The following is a 26,593-nucleotide window of genomic DNA, read 5'->3' as shown; positions in this document are numbered from 1 at the left end:
TTAAATAAAACTTTGATTAAAATGTTATAAAATGTCGTCATTTAACATTACATTTATGCATTTATCAGAAACTTTTAACCACATTTAAGCAAGTTGAAAAAGCTTGTTGTTATTATTATTATTAGAATTTCAAAAAAGTGCAAGGTGCTCTTAAAAAAAACAGTTATTTGTTTTACATTTTTAAATATATTTCTTGTCGTGACTGTTAAAGGGGTTAAAAAAGTGCACTGTCCATTTAATGGCATGCAGTGGCAGCTGTGCTGTTAACTTTGTCCCTGCCACACAAAGACACGTTAAAGCTACTTTAAAGGTCTACCATTCAATTGTCCTCTCCCTTTACACACACCAACTTGCCATATGTCTACCCGTAAGCCACGCCCCCATCCCTATGATCCCGCCCACCAACCCGGAGGATCGAATATCACGTCTGTCTTTCGCTGTATCACTCGATTCCGTTTTTCATCCAAAAATCGCGGCACTGTTTAAGCTGAAGCCTCTCGTCCACGTGGATCTGACAGCACAGATTGTTAGTATGATACACAAATCGTCCTCTGTATCCTAAGCCGGGGGTTGGGAGGGGATAATCAAATCTTTTGACCCCAGCCATCATTCCCAGGATAACGGGCACAGAGCCACTCTACTACTCTACAGCCTCAACTGTTGTTTCCTCTCGCCGACATCTGCTGCATGTTTCTCACATTTGCATCCGATGCAACAAGAGCTCTGTATTAGGATGGTGATGGACCACTTTCATACCAATTCCTGAAGACGAAATCAGTTTATTTGGAACAGAACATTTCATCTTTTTTTTTTTTTTTTAATATATATTTACTGAAAGAGTATTGTAACAATCAAGAGCCTGGTGTGACATGATGGAGAGTGTGGAGAAGGAGTGCGGTGCTCTAGGTGGATTGTTTCAGGCGATCGTCAACGATATGAAGGTACCACGACTGTTTTATTGATGCAGATATTTAGCAAAAAAAGATGGTTGTGTTTTACTGCCTTTGTTTTCATCAGGGGTCCAGCTGCCTGCACCACTGATGCTGTGATTAATGGCATGGGGGTCTCAGCATAGAGGGCTTTGTTGTGAAATGAGAATTGGACTCTTTGGTAGATGTTAGTAAAACCTGCTATTTAGTAAAGTATTTTTATTGTGCTTTTTTTTTAGATAAACATACAAGCAATATGTAGAAGATAGAGTAAAGAGAGAGATAATTATTTTTTTTCACTGAATAATATAGATCTAGTTAGTAGCTTAGAAATGTTCAGAATCCTTCAGAAATATTTTTTTATCCAAAACAGAGGGGTTTTATATGAAGCATGGGCAACACCCACTTTTTGGGAAATTGTTTTGATAGTCAAGTCTTGTGCTGTATTCGCTATCTGTTATTTCACAGAGAGACTCATGTCTAATCCCATTTTAACCTAATTCATTGTACTTGACATAGTCACAAATTTGAAAATGGTGCACTAAAAGTCTGCCTAGCTCAAAGCTGTCTAATGAGCAAAAGACATTTACCTTTATTTTGGACTCCAGTCAGAACATCTCTCAGGTTGACCCTCATATTGACTGAATGCGATGTTAATGTGCAGGGATTACGCATGGCTCAAAAACAGATAGAAATCCATCAGAGTGATCTTAAATGTGGAGCTCAACTAAACTCTCATTTGCTCAAAGCCCTTTTCAGTGAAGTAAGAAATAAAAAAACAGCTTTAATACAGCTTTTTGTACAGAATACAGTATTTAAAATATTGGTATTCATACATATAAGAAAGCATAAGTGATAATAGTGACGTTTATTTATGTTAACCTGTAACATTTAAACATCTCGTGGCCATCTCTCAGATATGATCTGTTTTTCCTAGCTGTTTGTGATTTTTTTGGAGCGCTTTCCAGCCTGTTGAGTTGCTGGAGCAGAACCCTGTGGTTGAACGTACTGTTCCATAAATGGTTTCCATGTTCTCTTGCGGCTCCAGCAGTGAATGTATTGCTGAAAGTTGGCGTTTGAGTGAAGTTCACTGGCCAGATGCCAGATCTGGAGTTCATATATTGTGAACGGCTCCAGACTTGGCTCAGGTCCAACCCTGGCAAGGTTCAGCTTGTTTGACACGCAGTATATCAACACTCATAAAGAGGGTGCAGCTGGAGAGAGTCGTAATGTCACAGATGATGCGAGTGGGTAGGGCAATCTCCTCTTCCAAAAAATTTGCATATTGTAGAATTTCTCTACTCTGTGATTTCACTTGGCAGACCAAGATGTATAAAAGACTTTAGAGCCGCAGTCAAAGGTTTAGCACAGCTATTTTTGTTTGCATAATATGATACAAAACACAGCAAACATATGCTGCTTTCACTTTAAAAATAAAATAAAATGGAATAAAACTAATGTTAAATTAAATAAGAAATAGTAATTATATTAATCACAGGTAATGTGTATATCTTTTTTTAATAATTCAGTGTTAAAATTCCTGTCTGTACAAATTTTAAAAGCATTTTGAATTTATTTTCAGCATGTTCAAATTTTTTGGTGTTTGCAAGCTTTTAACTGTGATAGCTTTTATGACTACAGATTGGCTCAATGGCTGATATGAAAATTGACCATACACATAAGATCTTTAAGGTCACAGTTGAGTTGAAATGTAAGGACTTGTTGTCATCTTGTTGAAGGTGTTTACTGGCCACACAAGGACTGCACTTCTGCCACAAACTAGCATGGAGCCTAGGAAATAACCACAAAATGATTTTTATCTTCAAAGTCTTATCTTGCTTTGTCACTGATTCCAATCATAATACCAGAAATTTTTTCATCTTTCATCATCAAAATGCATGTCATTTTAATGATATTTTAATGTTTAGCAGGAAATACCTGTTTTTAATTCTAACTAACTAATACGATCTGATTTGATTTTGAAATGACTGGATATCAGTTCATTTTTAAATATTTCATTACATTATTGCATTATATTTTAAAGCAGATCAGATTTATTAAATGTTTAAAACTGTGATGATGGAAATATGTTTTTGTTAATCTAAAATGAAAATGAAAAACATGTTTAACATTACTCTAGAATATTCTGTCTATAAAAATTATCATATTATTGAATTAAGCTGTTGTTGGTTACGGCCAATAAGCGAACTGATCTCAGCAACTGCAGACTGTTCTTAACCTCTTAACCTGCAACAACCTTCTTTGTTCATCTGTTTTAGACTCAATCTCCTCGTGTCCTTCTTGTCCTTGTTACTTGAAAGCTAATTAACCACCTGTGGGTTTTAAATATACCAGCTTTGACTGTTTAGAAGAGTTTGTTTTTGTATTGAATGATTTCTGTATAGTACCTTTTACGAGTTTGGGGTCAGTAAGATTTTTGTATTTATTTATGTTTATTTTTAAATTATACTTTTATCCGGCATGGACATTTTAAATTGATCAAAAATGACAGTAAAGACCTTTACAGTGTTAAGTAAATGTTGTTTTTGTATCAATTTTTTTTCCGGTGTTTAACAGTATGCATAAAAATATTAAGCAGCAGAACTTTTTTAATTTTTTTTATCAACATTGATAATAATAAGAAATGGTTCTTGATGATTTCTAATGGATCATTTGTCAATTGTATTCATTTGACGATTTCACTGTTTTAACTTTTTGATCAAATAAATGCATAATAGTGTTCCTGTAGTTCAACTGGTAGAGCACTGCGCTAGCAAGCAAGCAAGCAAGCGCAAGGTTGGGGGCTCGATTCCCCGGGAACACATGATATGTAAAAATTGATAGCCTGAATGCACTGAAAGTCGCTTTGGATAAAAGCGACTGGTAAATGCATAATTTTAATTTTTAATTTAATTTAATTTAATTTAAATTTAAATGCAGCCTTGGTGAGCATAAGAGACTTATATGACCTACAAATTTAGAATGGCACTATATTTCTATGTGGTCCTATGTTTGTTTTTACTCTAGTCATATGTTTATGTTTAAACATTATCTTTCATAAGCCAAAGATAGACCTCTTAACAGAGTAGAAAGAGAGGTTGTAATTTTAGCTGCACATTGAGCTGCAGAGCAAAATTACATTTTCTTCCAAAACACAAGAAAACCTATTCCAACATCAACAAACAAAATATTTCAGACTCTCATGCATTGTTTTGTTTATTTATGAGATAATAACAAACTACTGTTTACTGTAATTTTTCTACCAGATGCCTATTGTCTCCCTATTTAGCATTTGTGTCAGCAAAGCTGATGCCAGAATGCGCTTATTCAGTGGTTTTTGACCAATTTGTTTTACAAAAATGTGTATAAAGCCAAAGAATTTTAAAACACATGCATTTCTAAACCTCTGCCTGAAAGATCATTTGTTCACGATCATCAGAGACCATGCAACAACAACCTTATTCCAACCTCTCCATCCCCTTTAACAAGAGCTGTCAGCTGTCATTTTTTTAAATGTCCCTAGGAATTTCAGTTTATTAAAAACAGACATTCTCTTGAATTGATCCAGTGAGAAAGCCCATAATGATGAATTTTTCAGTTGTTTTGTATAAAAGATGCGTCTCGTGTGTGAATATAAATAATTATTTTGGAATTAAACTTCTTTTAGGGTTTACTGTTTACAAAGGTTCTACTTGACCAAGGAAGTATTTCTGGTTAAACTAAAGGGATAGTTCACCCACAAATTAAACGTTTGTCGTCATTTACCCACCCTCATGTTGTTCCAAATCTGTATTTCTTAGATATTCTGAAGAATGTTGGTAACCAAACAGTTCTGATGCCCATTGACTGGTGCCACACGGAGACATTTCAAAATGTCTTCATTTAGGTTTCAAAGAAGAAACCTGTTGTGAAGACACCAGAATCCTAAATTGAGGAACAGCATATGCTGGTAATTTCAACAGTATATAAAGTCATGATGACAGACAGGGTCAGCACACCTGGACAAAACTTTGCTGGTGTTCCTGTGTAGAGAATGTTCTTCTAAAACAGATGGAAGTGTGTCATGAGCGTCTGTATTAAGCGAGACATCTGGTCCTCATCTGAAGTGCTTTGCTCTCTTTAGAGTTCTTTGGAGCTCTGAATGTGTCTGTTTTGGGTTACCTATATGTGTGCAGTTTAATGTTGTAGTTTATCTCCTTACTAACACTCTCATATGTCTTTTTTCATTCCTTTAGTTCTCATACCCAGTGTGGGAAGATTTCATTGCAAAGGCCACAAAACTACACTCCCAGCTAAGGTAATTTAACACTTCAGAAGTCTTTTATTAGTTATTTCTTTCACCTTTTTTGGAGATACTGATACTTGCCTTAGGCCTTGTTCCAAATGTCACTCTCAACCCATGCGGTCTATCTGTGCAGTCTACATTTTGCTGCATGGACTGTTGGATAATATTCTGCATCAGTGTGGGATTGACAGAAGGCCAGATGAGCACCCTTCTGAATTATAAAATGACAAATGAGACACCCTAAGGTCTCATGGTCAGTTCATGTCAAGCACTTAATTCGGGACAGGGCCTTAATCTGCATTCTCAAGATGTGAATCAGATTGTTTTTCAGGAGTCCTGTCACTGTTCCTAATCAGCACTGGTGCTGATGACTCTAAATGTTTTGCTGTTTACTCCTTCACAGAACCACAGTGTTTGCGGCTGCAGCATTTCTTGATGCTTTTCAGAAGGTGGCAGACATGGCAACCAACACGAGAGGTACATTTCAAATGTTGAGATCACAATGATCAACAGTTTTTGGGTTGCTGTAATAAACATTTGCATAGTCAAATTGCACAATTTCATCCCTATGTATGCATTTGGAAGGAAGTTGGAAGTGGGGCTGCATGATTTTGGGAATAAAATGTGATTGTTCAGCTAAATTGCAATTTTGATTTAAAATCTGATAATAATAAAAAAAAAACAAGTTTGCTGTGCTTGTTTCAAGGGCTGTATGATATGATTTGGACACATTTTCATGATTATAAATCAATGTGGTTATAAAATAATAATAATAATAATAATAATAATAATAATAATAATAATAATGAAAATAATAATTACTACTACTGCTGCTGCTACTAATACTAAAATATATATATATATAAAAATGTTAAATAAAAAAATAGTAGTTAAGAAAAAATTATGTAATAATAATTTCAGCTGGAAAATTATAATACAAATATTAATGCAAAATAATAAATATAAAATTACAAATATAATAGAAAAATTATATTTATCTTAGCTTCTCTTTTGAGTAGTGCTTATTACATGTGCAGGAATATGGTTGGCATTTCTAAGTTAAAACCCCCCAAACTCGAGATGGAGTTTGTGTGGAGCAGCATTTACTGCAAATCAAGATGCTCTGAGACGTTTCAAACATTGGCAGATAATGAGTTGTAAGCACAGTGTGTCGCACTTTAGTCTGAAACACAAAGCGCATGTATTTATTTAATTAATTTGCAGCCTTTGTGACTTTGTGGACTATATTTCCATTTTATTTTGATTAATCATGCAGCTCTAGTTTACTTTCTTATGATTACATCAGAAAGGTCACTTTGGGTTTTTTCTGATAACTAGGAAATGGCTTGAGAGTCATATTTCATCATAGTTTAATTCTGCTTCTAGCTGGCTGCTGTAGAGTCTCTGAAACCGAATCCTTCTGGTGCCATTCAAATCCTCTAGTTACTGCCTGCAGGGACCAGACAAGGCTAAAGAAATCTAGTCTTCATCGACATGCTTAAAGGGTGTGGGTCAGGCATAGCTTTCGGCCTAGAGCTGAATCACTCATTTGTATCGGTCTTGTAAATTGTTCCACATATACACAAGCGCTGAATGCACTGGATCTTTGCATCCTGTGTAGTGTGCGTGGGTTTTTGTGTCTTAGCGCCAACCAGCTACTGTAGACAAAGGGACCGGTTGCTATTGGCTACCAAAATCTGAAAGGTTACAGCACTTGCACAGAATCTACAGTAACTAGAGACCAGACACACATGAAAAGCTTTGGGCAGGCCCAATCAGGGTAATGATCCTGTCCAATATCTATTTCTTAGATAAATATGATTTTTTCAATATATTCATAAATAGTTTTTTTGTCTCTTAACACGGGCACAAGAGAGCTGTCAGTGAATAAATGGGAAAACAAAGCAACTTACATATTAAAAAGAAGTAATTCAGATATTTTGTGGTAAATTTAAAAGTAATGCATTACTTTACTTGTTACTTAGGGAAAGTAATCTGATTAGGGTACTTGCGTTACATGTAATGCATTACCCCCAAAATTGAAATTTAGCATACTTGCAGTATCAAGAAATTTAGAGACAGAAACAATATAGAGTCTATAGAGACAGACTATATCATGTTTCGGTTTGTATCTGTCTAGTAAAGGCTAATAGCAAAAGTCTTTACCCAAAAACACAGCTACCTATCCACCTTCACCCTTCTGCTCAGTTCAGAATCATTACCAGATGCCAGTGAACCAGACTGATTCCATTTGTCCTGCGGGAGCGCTTTGTTCTGTTCAGGACTCCAAACATACAGCATTGCCATAAATTAGTTCAGTGAACTGTCAATACTTTTAGTGGATGGCTGTCACTGCAGCATTTTCACCTCTGACATCTGGACTGGCTGTTGTTTATCACTTTGCATTGATATAAGAGTTGCAAGTAGTTACGCTATACACTGTAGTGTATCAAAGAAACTTTGGGTAATGTCCTATTTTTTAAGAAAATAATTCATTACCAGATTCTTACTTTTATGTTTTTATTTTTTGTGATGGCCTTGGTTTTTATTTAATTTTTTTATTTCTCCTCCAGTAGCGCCACACTAAAATGATATCCACTGTACACCAATGAGAGGGCAGTATATAATCCCCAGTATTAAGTGTCAGCAACAGTAGGCAATGCGTTTTCTGTGAATTAGGGACAGGCTGGGGGCACTGACACAGCTGGGGATCTCACTAAAACACTGACATCAGACGGATTCTCGTCTCACTGGCTTCCAGTGACACACATTCTTCCCCCCCATCACCCCAGTTAGCAGGCCCATAATGACACACACTCCAGACAGTCACATAACAAGCACAGCCTTTCAGTGGCCTGAATGTTTAAAGTGTTTGAATGGGAGTTTTACCTTTTTGATCCAGGAACTGTATCTTGAAAAAAATGAACAACAATTGGTTAATGTTCATAAAAAATATATATAATATAATATAATATAATATAATATAATATAATATAATATAATATAATATAATATAATATAATATAATATAATACAGCATTTTTACTAACTAATTATTATTGTTTTACTCTAGATTAATGCAAATGTATTATTATATAAATGTTATAATGCAATAATAATAATAAATTAAATCATAATGTAAAAAAAATCAAACATACTATTGTTAATTCATGTTTATTCATAATACATTAGTACTAATGTTAATTTATATGGCTGTATATGCCTCACTATTTGTATAAATAACCATTAAATGAGATTAATAAATGCTGTGATTGAACATTAGGAACATTTACAAATGTACAACCTTGTTCATTCATCTTCACGACTACCTGGATGTGTCAGTTTGAGCAGTATTAAAGTTTCATTGGAGAAACTTGTTTTTCTATACTTGCAAAGGATTGAAGTATTTGTCATGCTAAGGTCAGTTTAAGTTAAGTATGAGTAGGCTTGGGAATATCAATACAGGGAACTTCAATATGGAAGAAAATTATATAGTCTCTCTCTCTCTCTCTCTCTCTCTCTCTCTCTCTCTCATAACTCTCTCTTCTATTATGACTCTCTTCCTTTGATAGCAAAGGAGTCCAGCAGTCTGGCTTGTTTGTGATGTTTATAGTCATGGCGTCATGGTCAGGTTTTTTATAGAGCAGATGTGGGCAGTCTATTAGTGCACGTGTTAGACAGGCATGGAAGTGTTTGATGTCTGTGTTTGACTTGCATTTTGATGTCTGGCCTCCAAAAATAACAGCATTTGCTTGCATTCACTTCCAGTGATGAATGCTAGAGGAGGGATATTTACTGGAAAACAAACGTAATGATACATGCGTTGTTCATCTAGATCTTTATAAACACATCTAAGTCAATGATGTCATATGATGTCAGTGCTTGCACTATGCATTGCACCGTCCCCTTAGTGATTTAGTTGTGGAAGTGTATAGTTGGATCCCGCAGGTAATTTCTTATGTTGTGAGAGATGCACCATGGGAGAGGGTCACAAACCTCTCTGTCATGGGATTGGAGCGAGGTGTGTTTTAATGATGGCTCTTGGGTCTGTATGTATTTGTGTTTTTCTCCATCTATGCTGATGACAGGCTCTTCTCAGTGTATGTATGAGTGTATATGTCTTTACATGGAAGGAGCTTGGAAGCGATTTCACCCGGCTTGCAGTGGCGAGGTAGAGATGTGTAATCCTCTTTACCTTGTTGTGAAACACACAGACTGAGTTTGTGCATGTTAGTGTCAGTGGGACGCAGTGGGCTGCTAATCTTCCCTGCAGCTCTGGACTGGCAGATGGCATGTATCCGTTCCAGCCATCTGGAGTGTGGGGCATGGGCAAGAATTTGCCTTACTTGGCACCGGAGATTAAACTGTCAGATTCACACTTGCCACATTTCACCCATTTCTATTAACGTACCTTTTTGTCAGGTCTGTGGGTCACCAAACAACTCCCAACTGATTTATTAAAGCACTTAAGAAGGTTATATGTGGCCTTAAATTAGACTTGATGTGTTTACATTGTATGTTGGTGTAATATAGATTTATCCTATTACTGTAACTTATATAATAAAATAGTGCTGTATAAATATTAGCAGGTAGCATAAAGATGGATTCTTAACCTTGGAGTACCATAATTTAGAAACAAAAACTGTACTTTGGATTTTGGACATGTACCATGACAACACAATTTTTATTTATATATTTTTCAATGGCTTACCATATATATATATTTTTTTTGGATATGTAAAATGCCAGCACCATGGTTTTGTCAACATGGTGTCATGTTATTATCTGAGATGGTAATACCATGGTTTTATTGACATGATGATTCAGTAAATTAAATTAAATTAAATTTATGCATTTAGCAGACAATTTTATCCAAAGCGACTTACAGTGCATTGAGGCTATAAATTTTTTTTTATCAATTTTTACATATAATTTACCATGGCAATTTTATTTTATGATGATATTATTTATCCATGATGGTTTTATTTTCAATACTGCGAAGAATTTATCAATGGCTAAACATTGTTTTTGTATATGTATTGTGTATGATTTTGTTAACGTGGTGCTTAATGGTTTTATTAAACTGCATCATGGTCCATGAAAATGTTAATATTGAGTAAGATGCAATATACAATAAATTATGGTATTATTTTTAATGTACTGTGATGAGGGGAAGCTTTAAAGTTAGACAAAATGAAGAACTAACAGTTGTTAAGCTAACTGCTTTTCATTATTTGTATTTAGTAAAAGCAACCACACGTTTTATATCCCTGAGTGGCTCTTATAACAGTCTTTACCACAAATATTATTCACAATAGAAAGGAAACCTGGAGTGCATTGAGAATTTTCCAGAATCAACACATTTAGTGTGGAATAAGTTATGTTCAGTTGCGTGAGACAAGCACAGACGCTTCAAAACAATATAGAGCATTAAAAGAGCAGAACACTATGTTCTACGTCATAATGGAAAGGACATTACCATTAAATAGGTTCAAAATCCACATGTGTCCCAGTACCCCCAGAAGTACCTTGGGAATCTGTGATGTAAAGGAAAAGAAGATGATGAATAGCAGTCAGGGAAAAGTAACTGATTATCTTGAACTCACGCCTGACCGAACTACTGTCGCCCTTAATAGAGAGACAGATGGACAGAGAGAAAGGGAGAGGAGGGGTCCATATTATGTCTGTTTTAGTCAAATGTGTGAGTGTGTTTTTGCTGAAGCTGGAATATGAAGCACATCTGGTGAGAAGGACTGAGGAGTATTTTTAGCAGCAGTGCTCTGTCCCCCAGACAGGAAGTCTTAGAGGCTGTAAACACACACGCACGCACGCTCGCACGCACGCACACTAAGCCATACACACATAGGCATTCTTAATGTCCCCTCCTCATGCCAGAGAGAGTCCTGGGAAATCTGGAGTAATTGAGAACAGATAGAGTTAGGGCAGTGGGCCAAACTCAACTTTGCTATCACTGGCCTTCCTGTCTCCGTCTCTGCCTATCGTTTCACGTAATTCGTGCTAAAATGAACACGTGAGAGCGTTTTTTTAATTGTATTTTTTATACATACATTGAGTCCTTCTGTTTATTAGTCTGCTGGTTTATTAGATCATTATGTAGGCTAGCCCTCAGAAACTTTCTTCAGAAAAAACATGATTTGCAGCTACAAACGTGAGAAGAGGGAAAGAGCTATGCATGTGTTTGTTTTTGCTCGTGTGCAGTTAGGTTTGAGGTTAGCGTTGGGTTGCGTGAGAGTGTTTACATTAAAAGAATTGTGTATGTCAGCACTTCATGTTCTGTATGATCCCACACTACAATGGCACCAAAGAGATATTTCTTAAATGTAAAGTGAATCCTCATTGGTAACACACTTTTCTAATGTGATGCATTTCCAAGTGAAAGGTAGGGCAAGGCTTTATTTTATCCATCAAGACTTGATTGGAGAGTCCCCATTTGATACCAGAATGGAACCAGACCAAATATGAGTTTACTAAAACAATTCCTACACTGAAGAAAAAGTCAAACAAACATGTTGTTAATTCTGGTTTAAATATGTTTTGTTCCATTTGTCTAAAAGCAAATAAACATCCCAACAGATTTTTCTTTTAAATAAACAATGTTGTTTAAATAGTATTTTCGTTTGACCCCAAAGTGTTGATGTGGAGAACACTTTCTGGCTAGCTTTACTAGCTGCAGAAATTATTGTGGGTTTTATTCATTTTTGGTGTTGTAGAACATAAAATAAAATATGATACATATTTAAATTAAAAAGACATCACGATAAACATTACTGTCTTTCAAACATTATTTACAGTAATTAAACTAAATTAAACATTGACTAATAAATGTGTTATTTTATAGCAAATTTAGTTTATGGTGAAAATCAGTTATAAAAAGTATGACTTACATTAAGTGATATTTTGGCTTATGTATTGTATAGTATAGTATGGTCTTTAAAATAAATAATCTTTTTACCTTGTATGCATATTTTTGTCTTTGGAAAAGTATATTAAATAAAAATAATAAAAATAAAAATAATATTAAATAAAAATTTTAAATAAAATTTTTAAACCAAACCATAAATATAATTTGAGAAAAAAAAAATATATTTGGCTGTAATGAATTAGCTAACATTATAGTGCAGCCTAAGTGACATTAGTTGAAAATGAAAGTCTTTTCAGGGGACAGTCTGTTGCACAAACTGTTGCATTGCCAGCCATTCAAACAAAGCCTGCCAACTACTTCTGCACCTGCACACATATCTTTTCAGAGAGAGAAAGGGCACATGTGAGAGTCAGAGACCCGTGGAAACTACTTCTCAGTTCAGATGGATGTAAAGGCTGTTAATCAATCAAATATTTTGACTGAAATAATGTCACATTCAAGGTGCCTAGAACAAAATCTCTTTGTGAAGATAAATTATTTTTCTCATCTCCTACCACTTGTAATCACAAACCAGTTCTTTTTAAATTGAACATGAAAATTTGATCATAATGCATATTCAATGTTATTGTGAACAATTATTTCATGCATGTTATAGTTATGCAACGCGTTGCTCAACCTTACAAACAATTTTCATTCTCAGATGTCTCCAAGTTTAAAGTCAAAGTGAAAATGTTGTCATCATTTACTCACCTTCATGTTGTTCCAAACCTGTATGTCTTACTTCTGCAGTACATAAAAGAATATATTTTGAAAAAATGTGTCTGTTCTTGTTCCTATAGGGAAAGTCAAATGTTTTTTTTTTTATTGTATGAACAAAAACAGTTATTTGAAACTTGAGGTGGAGTAAATGATGATAAAGTCTTCATATTTGGATGTACTATCCCTTTAAACAGTCTCTGATCACATGAGCAGTTCCTCAAGGGTTCACAGATCTGCTAAATAGCTTCCCAGTTGTGGGCAGGTGTTGGAGGCAGTGAGAGTCTGGCTGAATGGAGCATCTGAAGCCTCTGGGTCACATGATCTGAAGGAAGGCTGTGGGAGTCGTGAGTGTCCGGTCAGGGTAGGAGGCCAGGGGACTCCTGGATACAGGAAATCTGTGAACGCTTTCAGGATGGAGCTGCCAGCTGATCCCTCAAGGGAAGGGAAGAGGATGCTGCCAGGTGTGTGAGTGTGTTTGTGTTGCATATCATTCTGACTGTAACCATGACGTTCGGAAGATCTGTTTTTGAAATAGAAAAGCGTTCGCATTTGAGCGAAAGTGCAGCTGTGAGCTTTGCACTGAGCCATGCAAATAGATGTGTGTGTGTGCACAGGTCAATTCAGGAACAGCTCTGTTTAAGTCTCAACGCCAGTGGCATTGAACTTGATTTGCCTTTCCAAAGGCCTTTGAGAATAGAATGTGAGACGTGCATGCTCTTGGACAAGCACACTGTGTACTAGCAGTAGGCCTTTCTCTCAGACATATACGTATAGGATGGACCTGTGGGTAAGAGCCAAATTGCACACAGGTTTTTATTTTTTATTTTTTTGCAGTATCTTTTCCTAAGTACAACCATTTATACTGAAGATCAGATGGCTGATCTTTAACCTTCCTTCCCTCTAACTGTCACCTGGTTTGGCCACCGTTCAATCTGTCAGTGTCCCACCCAATGAAAACTGCATTTGCTCCAGTTTGAAAGAAGGAAAACAACTTGTCATGTGAGCATAGGTGCTTTTTATAATGCTGATTTGATAACATATATCAATAGCAAAAAATATCATAATATCATGTATCTATGTAAATGTCATACAGTATATGTCAAATGGATTAAATTTGAAGCAGGGTTATTATCATTAACTAAAACCATAAAAAACATTTCCATTACTTACCTACTAAACATTTATTAATATAATATAATATATATACATAATATATAAAAGAAGATGAAAAATTACAAAAACACAACAGAATTACTAAAGAATGAACTGAAATTAAAAATTAAATCAGAAAAATGTAAAAAAAAAAAAAAAAAAAAAAACTATAATAGTATATCAATGATACTAAAATAACACTGGTTTGAATAACTCAAGAATCTTCAAATCTTTGTACTTTACTCATATTTGAAGTCTCAGAAGAACTGACATCCCTCTTTGCAATGAACTCTTATGTAGGAGGCTGTTTGTTTTGAAGGTTTTCAGTAGCTGTGTGTGTGTGTGTGTGTGTGTGTGTGTGTGTGTTGTTGTGTGTATTTGTGTGGTTACAGGAGAGCAGGTTATTGCCGGCCTCTCCCATTCTCTCCTGTAATAATGGTGTTTAGGAAACATGAGCAGACAGGAAAGGCAGATACAGAGTGGAAGAATGGAGGGATATCCCTTTACCGGGTTCCCTCCTTTTCCCTTTGGACCTGGCTGGATGAAGATCTACTCCTGTCTTATTGCACACACACAAATTTATATTTGGTGTACAAAAAACAGTCTATGACTACTGCAAAAGTAAGTAAGACATACAGTTTGGAACAATATGAAGGTCAATAAATGATGGCAACACTTTCACTTTGACATTGATCTTGGAGACATCATCTGAGAATGAAAATTATTTGGGAGGTTGAGCAACTGGTTGCATAACTATAACATGCATGGAATAATTGTTCACAATAACATTGAATATGCATTAAGATCTGTGCAATCACATCTTTTGTAAGATTAAAAAAAAAAAGTTTTATATTCATAATCTTCTTATTATTTGCCAATAAAAATGCATTTCTTTTATCCACATATTAAACAAATCATTGGAGGATCATAACCAGAACCAGAATCATTTAGTTCTTTATGTTTCCAATTCCTATTTATCATAATCAATCAGATGTCCCCTTATATCCACTGGCCCCTTGAACTCTGTAAGTGGAGACTTTGTCCCATCTAGCCTGTGTAACCTACTGGCCCTCATACTGACAGAGTTCAATCTCATCAGATCTGGCTGTGAGATTGGGGGAAATCTTGGCTGAGCTGGTTGTGTTAAGGCCCGGGCAGGCAAGGCTTTATAGCTTAAGACCCCACTTTAATTACACTTGGCAGGAGAGGAAAGTTAACACCACTAAGTAATTGTGTTCAAGGTCACCAAGCGAGTGAGCACTTCTTTATGGATCAGAGCCATTCTTTTAGGCAAATGTTCAATTTGTGCTATTTGAAGTTTTGTCTCTTGGGAATATGGTGCATTTGTCTTGCATTTATTACTAAGCACATACTTTTTCCCTTTTATGGGCCTGCTTTTGTGTTCCTGATTAGGTTGCCCTCTTGTGGCCATTTTTATATGTGCGATTTAAATCTATATGTGGACAAGTTTGTCTAATGTTTTCAAAAATATTGGCTCATGATGTTAATGCTCAAGTTACACTCAGCTTACAAAATGTTCTTTTTTGATATCCACCTCTTCTTTTAACATTGATTTGTCTTGTTGTTAGGTGCCACCAGGGATATTGGCTCAGCTTTGACCCGGATGTGCATGCGACACCGCAGCATCGAAGCCAAACTGCGCTACTTCTCCAAGTGAGTGATCGACCTATCCATGGCGTGATTACTTCATGCTTTGCTCCCAGCCAGTCAGACGGCACAGACAGGATTTAAAATTGATTTTCCACTGTGGAGATAAGCAAACATTCATAGCTCAATCAGCCTGCTCTAAGGCTTTAATGTGTTGTCTTCAGAGATACCAAATTAGCTCACAGCTCATAGATTTCAAATGCTGACCTTAAAGGAATAGTTTACCAAAAAGTTAACATTTCCTTATATCATACTCACCCTCTTTTCTTTCCAAACTACTGATATAATTTTCTTTATTTTGTGGAACACAAAAGGAGATATCAAGCAAAATCTTTACACTGCTCCTTTTTTCTAAATTTTTAATTCATACAGGAACAATATAGTTCTGTTTTTGTTGTACATACTGTATGTGTGTGTGTGTGTTTGTACACTACTGGTCAAAATTGAAAGTAATTGACAATTTTGTATGTTTTTTAAAGAAGTCTCTTATGCTAATTAAGGCTGCAATTTAAATGTTGGGTTAAGTTATGTTTTCAAATAAATTCTGTTCTTTTGATCTTTCAATCCATCAAAGAATCCAGAAACAAAATGTTTAATGGTTTCTGCAAAAACTTTAATAATTAATTTTATTAATAATTAATATTAATTAATAATAAATATCTCTAGATGTGTATATATATATATATATGTAAATGTATATGTACAGGTGCTGGTCATATAATTAGAATATCATCAAAAAGTTGATTTATTTCACTAATTCCATTCAAAAAGTGAAACTTGTATATTATATTCATTGATTACACACAGGCTGATATATTTCTTTTAATTTTGATGATTATAACTGACAACTAAGGAAAATCCCAAATTCAGTATCTCAGAAAATTAGAATATTGTGAAAAGGTTCAATATTGAAGAAACCTGGTGCCACACTCTAATCAGCTAATTAACTCAAAACACCTGCAAAGCCATTAAATGGTCTCTCAGTGTAGTTCTGTAGGGTACACAATCATGGGGAAGACTGCTGACTTGACAGTTGTCCAAAAGACGACCATTGACTCCTTGCACAAGGAGGGCAAGACACAAAAGGTCATTGCAAAAGAGGCTGGCTCTTGTCCAAGCACATTAATAGAGAAACAAAGGGAAGGAAAAGATGTGGTAGAAAAAAGTGCACAAGCAATAGGGATAGCCGCAACAAAACCCATTGAAAAATGTGGGGGAGATTCACAAAGAGTGGACTGCAGCTGGAGTCAGTGCTTCAAGAACCACTACGCACAGACGTATGTGAGACATGGGTTTCAGATGTCGCATTCCTTGTTTCAAGCCACTCTTGAACAACAGACAGCGTCAGGAGTGTCTCGCCTCAAAAAGGACTGGACTGCTGCTGAGTAGTCCAAAGTTATGTGCTCCGATTAAAGTACATTTTGCATTTCCTTTGGATATCAGGGTCCCAGAGTCTGGAGGAAGAGAGGAGAGGCACACAATCCACGTTGCTTGAGGTCCAGTGTAAAGTTTCCACAGTCAGTGATGGTTTGTTGTGCCATGTCATCTGCTGGTGCTGGTCCACTGTGTTTTCTGAGGTCCAAGGTCAACACAGCTGTTTACCAGGAAGTTTCAGAGCACTTCATGCTTCCTGCTGCTGACCAACTTTATGGAGATGCAGATTTCATTTTCCAACAGGACTTGGCACCTGCACACAGTGCCAAAGCTTCCAGTAGCTGGTATAAGTACCATGGTATCCCTGTTCGTAATTGGCCAGCAAACTCGCCTGACCTTGTACAGGGAAGAGGAAGGGTATTGGGAAGAGGAAGATGTGGTATGCCAGACCCAAGAATGCAGAAGAGCTGAAGTCCACTATCAGAGCAACCTGGGCTCTCATAACACCTGAGCAGTGCCACAGACTGATCGACTCCAAGCCACGCCGCATTGCTGCAGTAATTCAGGCAAAAGGAGCCCCAACTAAGTATTGAGTGCTGTACATGCTCATACTTTTCATGTTCAGACTTTTCAGTTGGCCAATATTTCTAAAAATCCTTTCTTTGTATTGGTCTTAAGTTATATTCTAATTTTCTAAGATACTGAATTTGGGATTTTCCTTAATTGTCAGTTATAATCATCAAAATTAAAAGAAATAAACATTTGAAATATATCAGTCTGTGTGTAATGAATGAATATAATATACAAGTTTCACTTTTTGAATGGAATTAGTGAAATAAATAAACTTTTTGATGATATTCTAATTATATGACCAGCACCTGTATGCATGTATATATGTCAATATTTGTAATATCACAATATTATGGTTTTTCCTGTATTGTTTTATACAAAAAAATGGCGTCTTGAGCATGAGAATTTTTCCAAAAACATTGAAACATTTTAATTATTCTAAAATTTGACCAGTAGTATAATCATAATTCATGTATATTTCGCATATAATCATAGAGTTCTGCATGTTTCATTATTATTATTTTTTTTCTTCTTTAAATAATGTTGGATGACCATTTTAAATACTGTATTATTTCTGTTGTTTAATTGCTTGCCATTTTTAAATTTACACTCAGTGCTCTAATGGAAAAAATGATTGCCCCACTCCAAGACAAGATAGAAGAGTGGAAGAAAACAGCCGCGCTGCTTGATAAAGACCATGCCAAAGGTGGAACTGACTCATCAGAGTTGTCAATATGCAAACCTGGTTATACTCGCTGTCAATGCACTACTACCGGTAATGTCTGTAAACCTAAACCTTCCTTCTGTTCACCAGAGTACAAGCGCTCTAGGCAGGAAATCAAGAAGAAGTCATCTGACACAATAAAGCTGCAGAAGAAAGCCAGAAAAGGTCAGTCTTTTTGTTCTCTCTGTAGCACAGTGATTCCTTCTCCTTATCACACTCTCTCTCTGTGTTATTATCAGAGGATTACTGCATGTTTAATAATTTGTGAAATTGTGTCGTGCTGGGATCTTTTCTTACTCACCCACTTCACTTGCATGCTTACTTTTTCTGATGCCAAGATTAATTAGGTCAAATACAGATTATAAAATTCAAGAGTTGGATCAAAATGTCATGGTAGCCCTATTGAATCAGATGATGGTGAACTCTACTACTATCCAAATGAAGAATACTTCCATAGTGTTCACTTGATTTTAAAGGAATAGTTCACCCAAAAATGAATATTCTGTCATTATTTACTTACTCTCTGACATTCTTTCTAATGTGGGACATAAAAAGAAGATATTTTGAAGAATGTTGAATGAAAAAGTGTATAATTACGCAATGTATCATAAATATTGTGAGGCAACAGACTTGCCTGTGATTTACGTTCCTTTGCATTCCCTCACACCTTTGCAATTTCTTCAAGGCAATTCTATTTTTCTCTCTGTCTTTCATACTGTGATTGGCTTGGCTTCTGCTTATAAACTGTAGAACTATCAGGTATGTATTCAGGCAGTTCCATCATAGTTCATAACGTTCAGCATGACTAACATAGATTTAATTTCGTCCGAGGCGTTTTGCGTGTGTTTTAAAGAGATTGTTTTAGTTTCCTTTACAAACACAAAATTAGATCGTTTGCCAAATGTGTTCATCTCATTGTCATTCTTTCCATCAGACATAATAACATCTGTGTTGTGAAATCACAATGTACAATCATGCAATATGTGAAGTGTGTTTAGGTTCGTAGCATCAACTCTGTCATTTATTTTCATTATATGGTCATGAAGGTTTCCTTGCATGAAGTCTGACAATGCCAGGTTGCTGTGTTGACATTATCCACCCTAATCCGTCTTTGGTTGTGTTGCCCCATGGGACATCTGTGTTGACATCTACATTAAACATTTCATGTGTTAAAAATGCTAAATTGAGCCTTCTCAGATTATCCCGTTTTTTAATATTGGTGTAAACAACTGTTCAAAACTTTGGGGAAAGTACCATTTTTTAATGTTTTTAAAAGAATTATCTTATGCTCACCAAGGCTGCATTTATTTGATCAAAAATCCTGTTAAAAGCAAAATTGCTATTTAAAAATCTTTAAGAAATGTTAAAATGTAATTTATTGCTGATGATGTTGTTACTTCAGGCGTCAGTGTCACATGATCCTTCAGAAATCATTCGAACGTGATGATTTGGTGCTCTAGAAACATTATTATTAGTGCTGAAAACAGTTATGTTGTTTAATGTTTTGTCGAAATCATGATATCTTTTTTTCAGGAAGTTAAAAAGAACAGCCTTTATTTGAAACAGACTTTTTTGGTAGCATTGTAAAAGTCTCTTTTGTATTAAATGTATCTTTTGATCAATTTAATGTATCATTGCTGAATAATTCTTTTTTAATTTTTAATTTTTTAATCTTTCTTACCCCAGATTTTGAAGAGTAGTGTAATTTTCCTTTCATGAATTGTTCATCCACACGCTGCTTTATAGCCTCTTTCTCTTCATCTCAGGTCGAGGAGGACTGAAGCCACAGCTGGACAGTGCCATGCAGGATGTGAGTGACATGTACCTTCTGATGGAGGAGACCGAGAAGCAGGCTGTGCGCCGAGCCCTCCTGGAGGAAAGGGGGCGCTACTGCACCTTCATCAGCTTCCTGCAGCCTGTAGTGGTAAGAATGAAAGGCTCTGGGTCTGAAGTTACTTCTAGATAATATATTTTAATTTATTTATAAAAATGTATTAACTTGTAAAAAAATGTAAAAAATAAAATAAAAAAATAAAAAACAAGCCCTGGTCTCCCCTATGTATGTGAATGAAAGAGAGGAGTGCTTAGTGCTATTTACAATAAAGTGGCATTATCTTTCCATAGATCGGTGAAATTGCCATGCTGGGAGAGGTCACTCACCTCCAGGCCATTATTGATGACCTCACTGTGTTGACCACTGACCCTCATAAACTCCCAGAGGCCAGTGAACAGGTGCTTAAACACATTTATGAAAAGCATTTAACAAACATGCACGAACAGATGATAATAATGACATATTATTTTGATTTCACTAGGTGATTTTGGATCTTAAGGGGTCTGACTACAACTGGTCCTACCAGACCCCACCTTCTTCTCCCAGTAGTGTTGGATCCAGGAAGAGCAGCCTTTGCAGGTGCTTGTCTCATCATTTTTAACAGAATTAAGATTTTGCATTTACTAAAGTTAAAGTTACTACCATTTTATAATGATATTATTATGCCATATGTAGTCTCAACAATTTTAGTTGCATTTGGATATTCTTATTTGGTTATTTGCTAGTTTCAAGAATAACACTAATGAGTTCTTTGTTTTCGTCTCAGTTTGGTGCATCTGCCACCAGGCAGCGGACATCGTTTGAGCAGCATCTCTTCTCATGATTCTGGTTTTGTCTCTCAAGATGCCAATGTGCACTCCAAACCTCCCTCCCCCATGCCGTCTGACATCACTAGCCAGGTCTTTATTAGTTCATCTGGTGTTTTGTTTTTGACTGTTTCATTTCATGCTTATTTCCACATCCATTTCACTGATCTGTAACTATCTTTGGTAAACAGAAGTCAACCAGTTCTGCATCCTCAGAGGCTTCAGAAACCTGCCAGTCAGTCAGTGAGTGCGGCTCTCCCACAATAGTAAGTATTAATATCAGTCAGGAAATGTCATTAATACATTATTTGATTAATTAATCTCCTTGCCCCCAACATCTTAAACTTTCATGAATGAGCTCTGTTATATTTTTGTTAAATTGACAGAATTCTGTTTTCTGTCATTATTTATTTATTTTTCATAATTTGCACTTAACATATTCCTTTGATTTAACACTTAACACTTTTAAGCAAAATGTCAATATATGATATATATATGATATATATATATATATATATGTGTGTTTATGTATGTATGTATAGAATGCATAAAAAACGATTTTTTTAAATATAATATTGCACTGTTATTTGGTGTGGGTATTTACTGAAGCTTTTGTAATGATCTCTGTATTTGATTGGGCCGTCCTGTCATTCCGTTTCCACAGTTCAGCTCATCCTTTGCTACCTTCCGTCCTGCTCACTGTTTTATTGACTCCATCAGGCCTCACTCTTACTTACTTCCTGCGTCCCCTTCTTATAATCAATCCCCAGGATCAAATTCCCCTTCACCCACATCAAAGATTCCTTACTGGAAGGTCTGTTTTTCATTTTGACCATTCGGTCAGCCTTTATTTGCTTTATTATGTTCTGTTATTCTTTACAAAACATGATTAGTTTTAATTTGTTTTTTTAATCTCCCATTTAATTTGTTTATCATCTCCTTTTCACTATTAACCAACATCCTTACATTTGCTGGTTATTTTTGCTGATAAAAAAAAAAAAACATCTACTAAAAAAAAGCAGGCTGTGTCCTATTCTGATTATATTTCCATAACCTTAAAAAAAAAGCTATTTCCTCTTGCAGCAGGACTGGTCGATGGCAGGTCACTATGAGCAGACGGTTGTGACCGGGCAGCGCAGGACGGAGGCAGCAGAGCCCTCTGCTGGAGCGGGAGGAAATGGAATAATTCACCCTGAGGATCCTTATATGCTGGCTAGGATGAATTCTAAAGACATCACTGCCAAGGTATTGAGAATTGATTTTTAATATAAAATTGAGAACTTTATGATTTTATTATTTTCTTTGTTTTATAAATATACTTATATACACTACCAAAAGTTCTGCTTTTTCAAATGCGTTTAAAGGAGCCTCTTATTCTCACCAAGGCTACACTTATTTGATTACAAATATAAAATAATATTGTGAATGTGAAATATCATTACCATTTTAAAATACCTGTTTTCGATTTTAATATAAATTAAAATGTAATTCATCCCGTTACGGCAAAGCTGAATTTCCATTACTCCAGTCTTTAGTGTCACATGATCCTTCAGAAATCATTCTAATACACTGATTTGTTGCCAGTTATTATTGGTACTCAATTATTAATAATCATTCCTGTGATTATTAGGATTGTCAGTGTTGAAACTGTGCTGTTTAATATTTTTGTGGAAATTTTAGGATTTTTGATAAACTGAAGATTCAAAAGAAGAACAATTATTCGAAATTGAAATCTTTTGGAACATTATACATGTCTTAACTGTCACCTCTGTGATCAATTGAATACATCATTGCTGAATAAAATTATGATGTTTTTTTATCTTAATAATCCCAAACTGTTGAATGGTAGTATATCATGGTATCCACAAAAATACTTGACTTCTTTCTCTCTTTTTCTCTTAGCATGGTAAGCCAGTGTCATCCGCTGCTAGTGAGCTGGCTATGGTTCTGACTCGTGGGCTTAGTATAGAACAGCAGCAGAAGAGCAGCTGTGACTCTCTGCAGTACTCCAGCGGATACAGCACACAGAACACGACACCATCATGTTCAGAGGACACTATCCCTTCACAGGGTAATAAACACACACAGACAAACACTTTAAATACAGGTGCACAGTAGGTACAGCATTTACAACACTTGTCCATTTCATTTAGAGAAAAATACATACTTACAAAAGCTAAGATTTCCAACAGGCTCTTGTTCAAAAACTAGTTAGAACTAAACAACAAAAGTGACCAATTTGGATTGCTGTAAAAGGCAACAACTCTATACAGCTTACAAATAATGCCCTTCACTAGATGCAAATGGCTAATGAAACAATACTGTAATAAACACAAAATGCTATTTAATCTAATCATAAAAAATGAAATGAACCATTTTAAATAGATATAACAATTTCTGTTGATATTTTTAGTATGAATGAACTATAAGTACGTATCGAAAGTTTGGGATCAGTTATTTCAGTAAGGATGCATTAAGTAGTTAAAAAGTGACAGCAAAAAGGTTTATAATATTACAAAAGATTTCCTTCTCAAATAAATGCTTGTTCTATTGAGCTTCATCCTGAAAATAATCATTGTCCATAATACTGTAAGGCGGCACAACTTTTTTTTTTTTTTTTTTTTTTTTTACATTGATTATAAGAAACGTGTCTTTCTTGAACAACAACACATTTTAGAAAGGTTTCTGAAGGATCATGTGACACTGAAGAATGCAATAATGACTGCTGAAAATTTAACTTTGCCAGCACAGGAATAAATAACTTTTTTTAAAAATATTAAAATAGAAAACAGGTATTTTAAATTGTAAAAATAGTTCAGAATTGTACCATTTTACTGTATTTTTGATAGCAAAAGAGACTTTTTTTTTTTTTTAACTTTAAAACCGTACTAAAGCCATCGGTAGTGTACAATTTCACCAAAACAAGGTATCTTATTTTCTGGAACAGCTGTTGAGTTTTGGAGTGTGCTTATGATGCTTTAAAATCGCGCCAAAATAGGCCACAAATCTCACTCATGTTTTGAAACAGCCACATTTTTAGCAATTTATTAAACTGTTATCAATTAATTAGAGACCTATAACAGACACAAAAACAATCCACTGCATGAAGACAGTGTTTGTAAGGCAGAGAGAGTTGAGTACTCTTCCCATTTTCTCTTTGCAGGATCCGAATATGATTGTTATTCCATGAATGGGGATGCTTATAACGATGCCCACACAGACTTTGACAAGTCCTGCACCGTCCCTCGGCATAGCAACCTGGCTCAGAACTACCGCCGTATGATCCAGACCAAGCGGCCCGCCAGCACCGCAGGGCTGCATGGAGCACTGGCTGCCCAGGGAGCCCCAACAACCAATGGGAAAGGGAGAGGAAGTGGTGTCATAGCCTCAGGAACAGCCACCATTCGTAGAACCCCTTCATCTAAAACCAATGCGAGACGCACCCCATCCAGTGTGGGTCCCATCCCTATTCGACCGCCTATTGTCCCTGTAAAGACCCCGACTGTCCCAGACTCACCTGGATTCCCCAGCTCTCCTCTTGTGCACAATGGAAGTGAGGAAAACCTGTACAGTGATGAAGCGTTCGAAATTCTGGACTACAAAGCTTCTCCCAAGCGAATGAGTTTACCAACGTGGGGAGCTGGTGGTGGAAGTGTCTACGCCCAGCAAACTGGAGCTGCGGGATTCACTTCAGAAGAAGAGCAGATGCTTGCCGCCAATCGCCATAGTCTGGTGGAGAAGATTGGAGAGCTGGTCGCTAATGCTCACGCACTCTGTGACGGCCAGTTCCCATTTCCCACGGATTCTCAGGCCAGCCAGGGCCACCAGCAAGATCAAGGGCATGAGCAGGAAGGAGAAGACATGTTGAAGACCATCCGCAGAGGAGTGCGACTCAGGAAAGCAACCTGCAATGACAGATCAGCACCGAGGATTTTGGGATAGTTTAGTACCGCTTACCCTGCTAAGTCTATTGCTACAGACTCTCAGAATAAAGAAGAGCAATATATTATGTGGAAATATAAGATCGTATTTTTTTTTTATAATTTAGTGTTAAAATCTGCCATCTAACAACTAAAGGCCAGTGTCAGTGTTACCTGTTTTGTGCGTATGGACACAATACTCATCCGGCCTATTATTGTGTAATTATATTCACCAGATTTGGACTAATATCTCTGACAGACATATTATGATGGACAAATTATGGCCTGAAGGATGAGAATGTAATGTTTAAGATGTGTATTAACATGCTGGTTATGCCACTTGTTCCTTTTTGGAGTTGCAGTTTGTGATGACTATGATCGTGTTACTTCTATGTAACTGCTATGTTTTTGAGACATTTCTCTTCCCACGTGTAACTATTGTAAAAAGCCAAAGTCTTGTTCTCAGCTGAAAAGATGCACAAAACAGCTTATACCGCAGCTCAGTCTCAGATGGACCATGCAATGGAATCTCTGCACATGCTGTAAACTGCCAAATAAAGCAAATCATTTGTAGCCACTAGACCAGAATTTTTTTTTCTTGTTGAATAAATTACTAGTGAGCGATTTTAAAGGCGTGGGTTCTATTTCAGAATTGTCCAGCAGGTGGTGTAAGTTGCTTAATTTATGTAGCATATGAAAATGTCAGTCATACAATAGTATACTATGGTAGTCTATTTATCAAAGTACCATAGTATTGGCATGTTTCTTACATGCAGTATCATGGTAATACTGTGGTTTACTTTCATTATGTAATGGGATACTATGTAAATACAGTTTAATATTACAATGGCAATCAGATTTCTTTTGTAGGCTGCTTTAATTTAAATGTACTTTTAAATTAAGATGTACTTATAGGGTTAGGATTAGGGTTTGGTTTACTGCATCTAATTAGGCTATGCAGGCTATAATAAAATAAAGTGCTAATCATATGCTGTAGCACATATCAAAGCAGCATCTGATACATACTTTACTATGACACTTCTGTCATTTGTCAGGCCAGGGTAGTAAACTTACTACTAGTGCACTTTGTATTCACAGAACTGGTATGGTAAGGTGTGCTTACCAATGGCTCTTTTGATCTTTTGTACTTTTGTTCAGCAGGGCCAGAGATTACCCGCATGTAGGGTTTATGTGACCCATCCTTGCGATTAAATCTAATTGATGGGATAAAGAGCCGGACGTGGGCTGAAGGAGGCGTTTGATGTGGCAGCTGGAGATCGTGAGAATGAGGAGAGGCAAAAGCCTCGGCTCCAGTCACTCATTCACTCACTCACTCATCACATCCCCGTCTCGGTCATCCTCCCCCTTTCTGACGGACGGGACCCCCACACTCCGCTCTGGGCTACACATACAGGGATGTGACACTGGTGCGCATCCCGCTGTCAGTCGCGCTGCAAAAGTGGCACGCGTGTCATTTTCACTGACAGACGCGCTCGTCTGCCTACCACCCTCCGCCGCTGCAAATGCGGGACATGACTGTATACTGATGGAGCCACGCTGCAAACAAGACAGCGCAGCAGAAATAAACACATCTTGAGCAATCTGATCTGATCTGGAGGATGGGGGGTGTTTAGAGAGGGACAGAGAGCACTTATGCACAGGGACACTTGAGTAACAGCTTGGTTTTTA

The 26,593-nt window shown here is 36.3% G+C and overlaps 1 protein-coding gene across 5 annotated transcripts; it reads left to right on the top strand.

Annotated features, from left to right (window-relative positions):
- The first annotated feature begins 423 nt into the window (after positions 1-423).
- On the top strand, positions 424-25,477 carry LOC127934696 (protein MTSS 2-like). Of its 5 annotated transcripts, none has more exons than XM_052532231.1 (15): positions 424-941; positions 5,165-5,226; positions 5,618-5,691; positions 15,598-15,682; positions 18,235-18,326; positions 18,435-18,509; positions 20,111-20,268; positions 20,469-20,576; positions 20,660-20,757; positions 20,945-21,077; positions 21,176-21,250; positions 21,649-21,798; positions 22,071-22,229; positions 22,887-23,055; positions 24,148-25,477. In XM_052532231.1, the coding sequence occupies exons 1-15, from the start codon at positions 870-872 to the stop codon at positions 24,924-24,926; spliced, it is 2,289 nt and encodes a 762-aa protein (XP_052388191.1). In that variant the 5' UTR covers positions 424-869; the 3' UTR covers positions 24,927-25,477. The 5 variants fall into 5 exon arrangements, with proteins under 5 accessions (XP_052388191.1, XP_052388190.1, XP_052388193.1 ...); XM_052532230.1 differs by having other exon boundaries at positions 22,068-22,229; XM_052532233.1 differs by lacking the exon at positions 21,649-21,798.
- Positions 25,478-26,593: the final 1,116 nt, after the last annotated feature.

Source organism: Carassius gibelio, chromosome A18 (assembly GCF_023724105.1).
Source record: "Carassius gibelio isolate Cgi1373 ecotype wild population from Czech Republic chromosome A18, carGib1.2-hapl.c, whole genome shotgun sequence".
NCBI classification, from domain to species: Eukaryota; Metazoa; Chordata; class Actinopteri; order Cypriniformes; family Cyprinidae; genus Carassius; species Carassius gibelio.
Note: the sequence above shows the minus strand (reverse complement) of the source record. Positions and strands in the feature narration are given on the sequence as shown.

Coding starts and splice junctions, on each gene's coding strand:
- LOC127934696 (XM_052532230.1), top strand. CDS start 870: ATGATGGAGAGTGTGGAGAAGGAGTGCGGTGCTCTAGGTGGATTGTTT. Junction 5,227..5,617: donor AAACTACACTCCCAGCTAAG/GTAATTTAACAC, acceptor ACTCCTTCACAG/AACCACAGTGTTTGCGGCTG. Junction 18,510..20,110: donor GCAGAAGAAAGCCAGAAAAG/GTCAGTCTTTTT, acceptor TCTTCATCTCAG/GTCGAGGAGGACTGAAGCCA.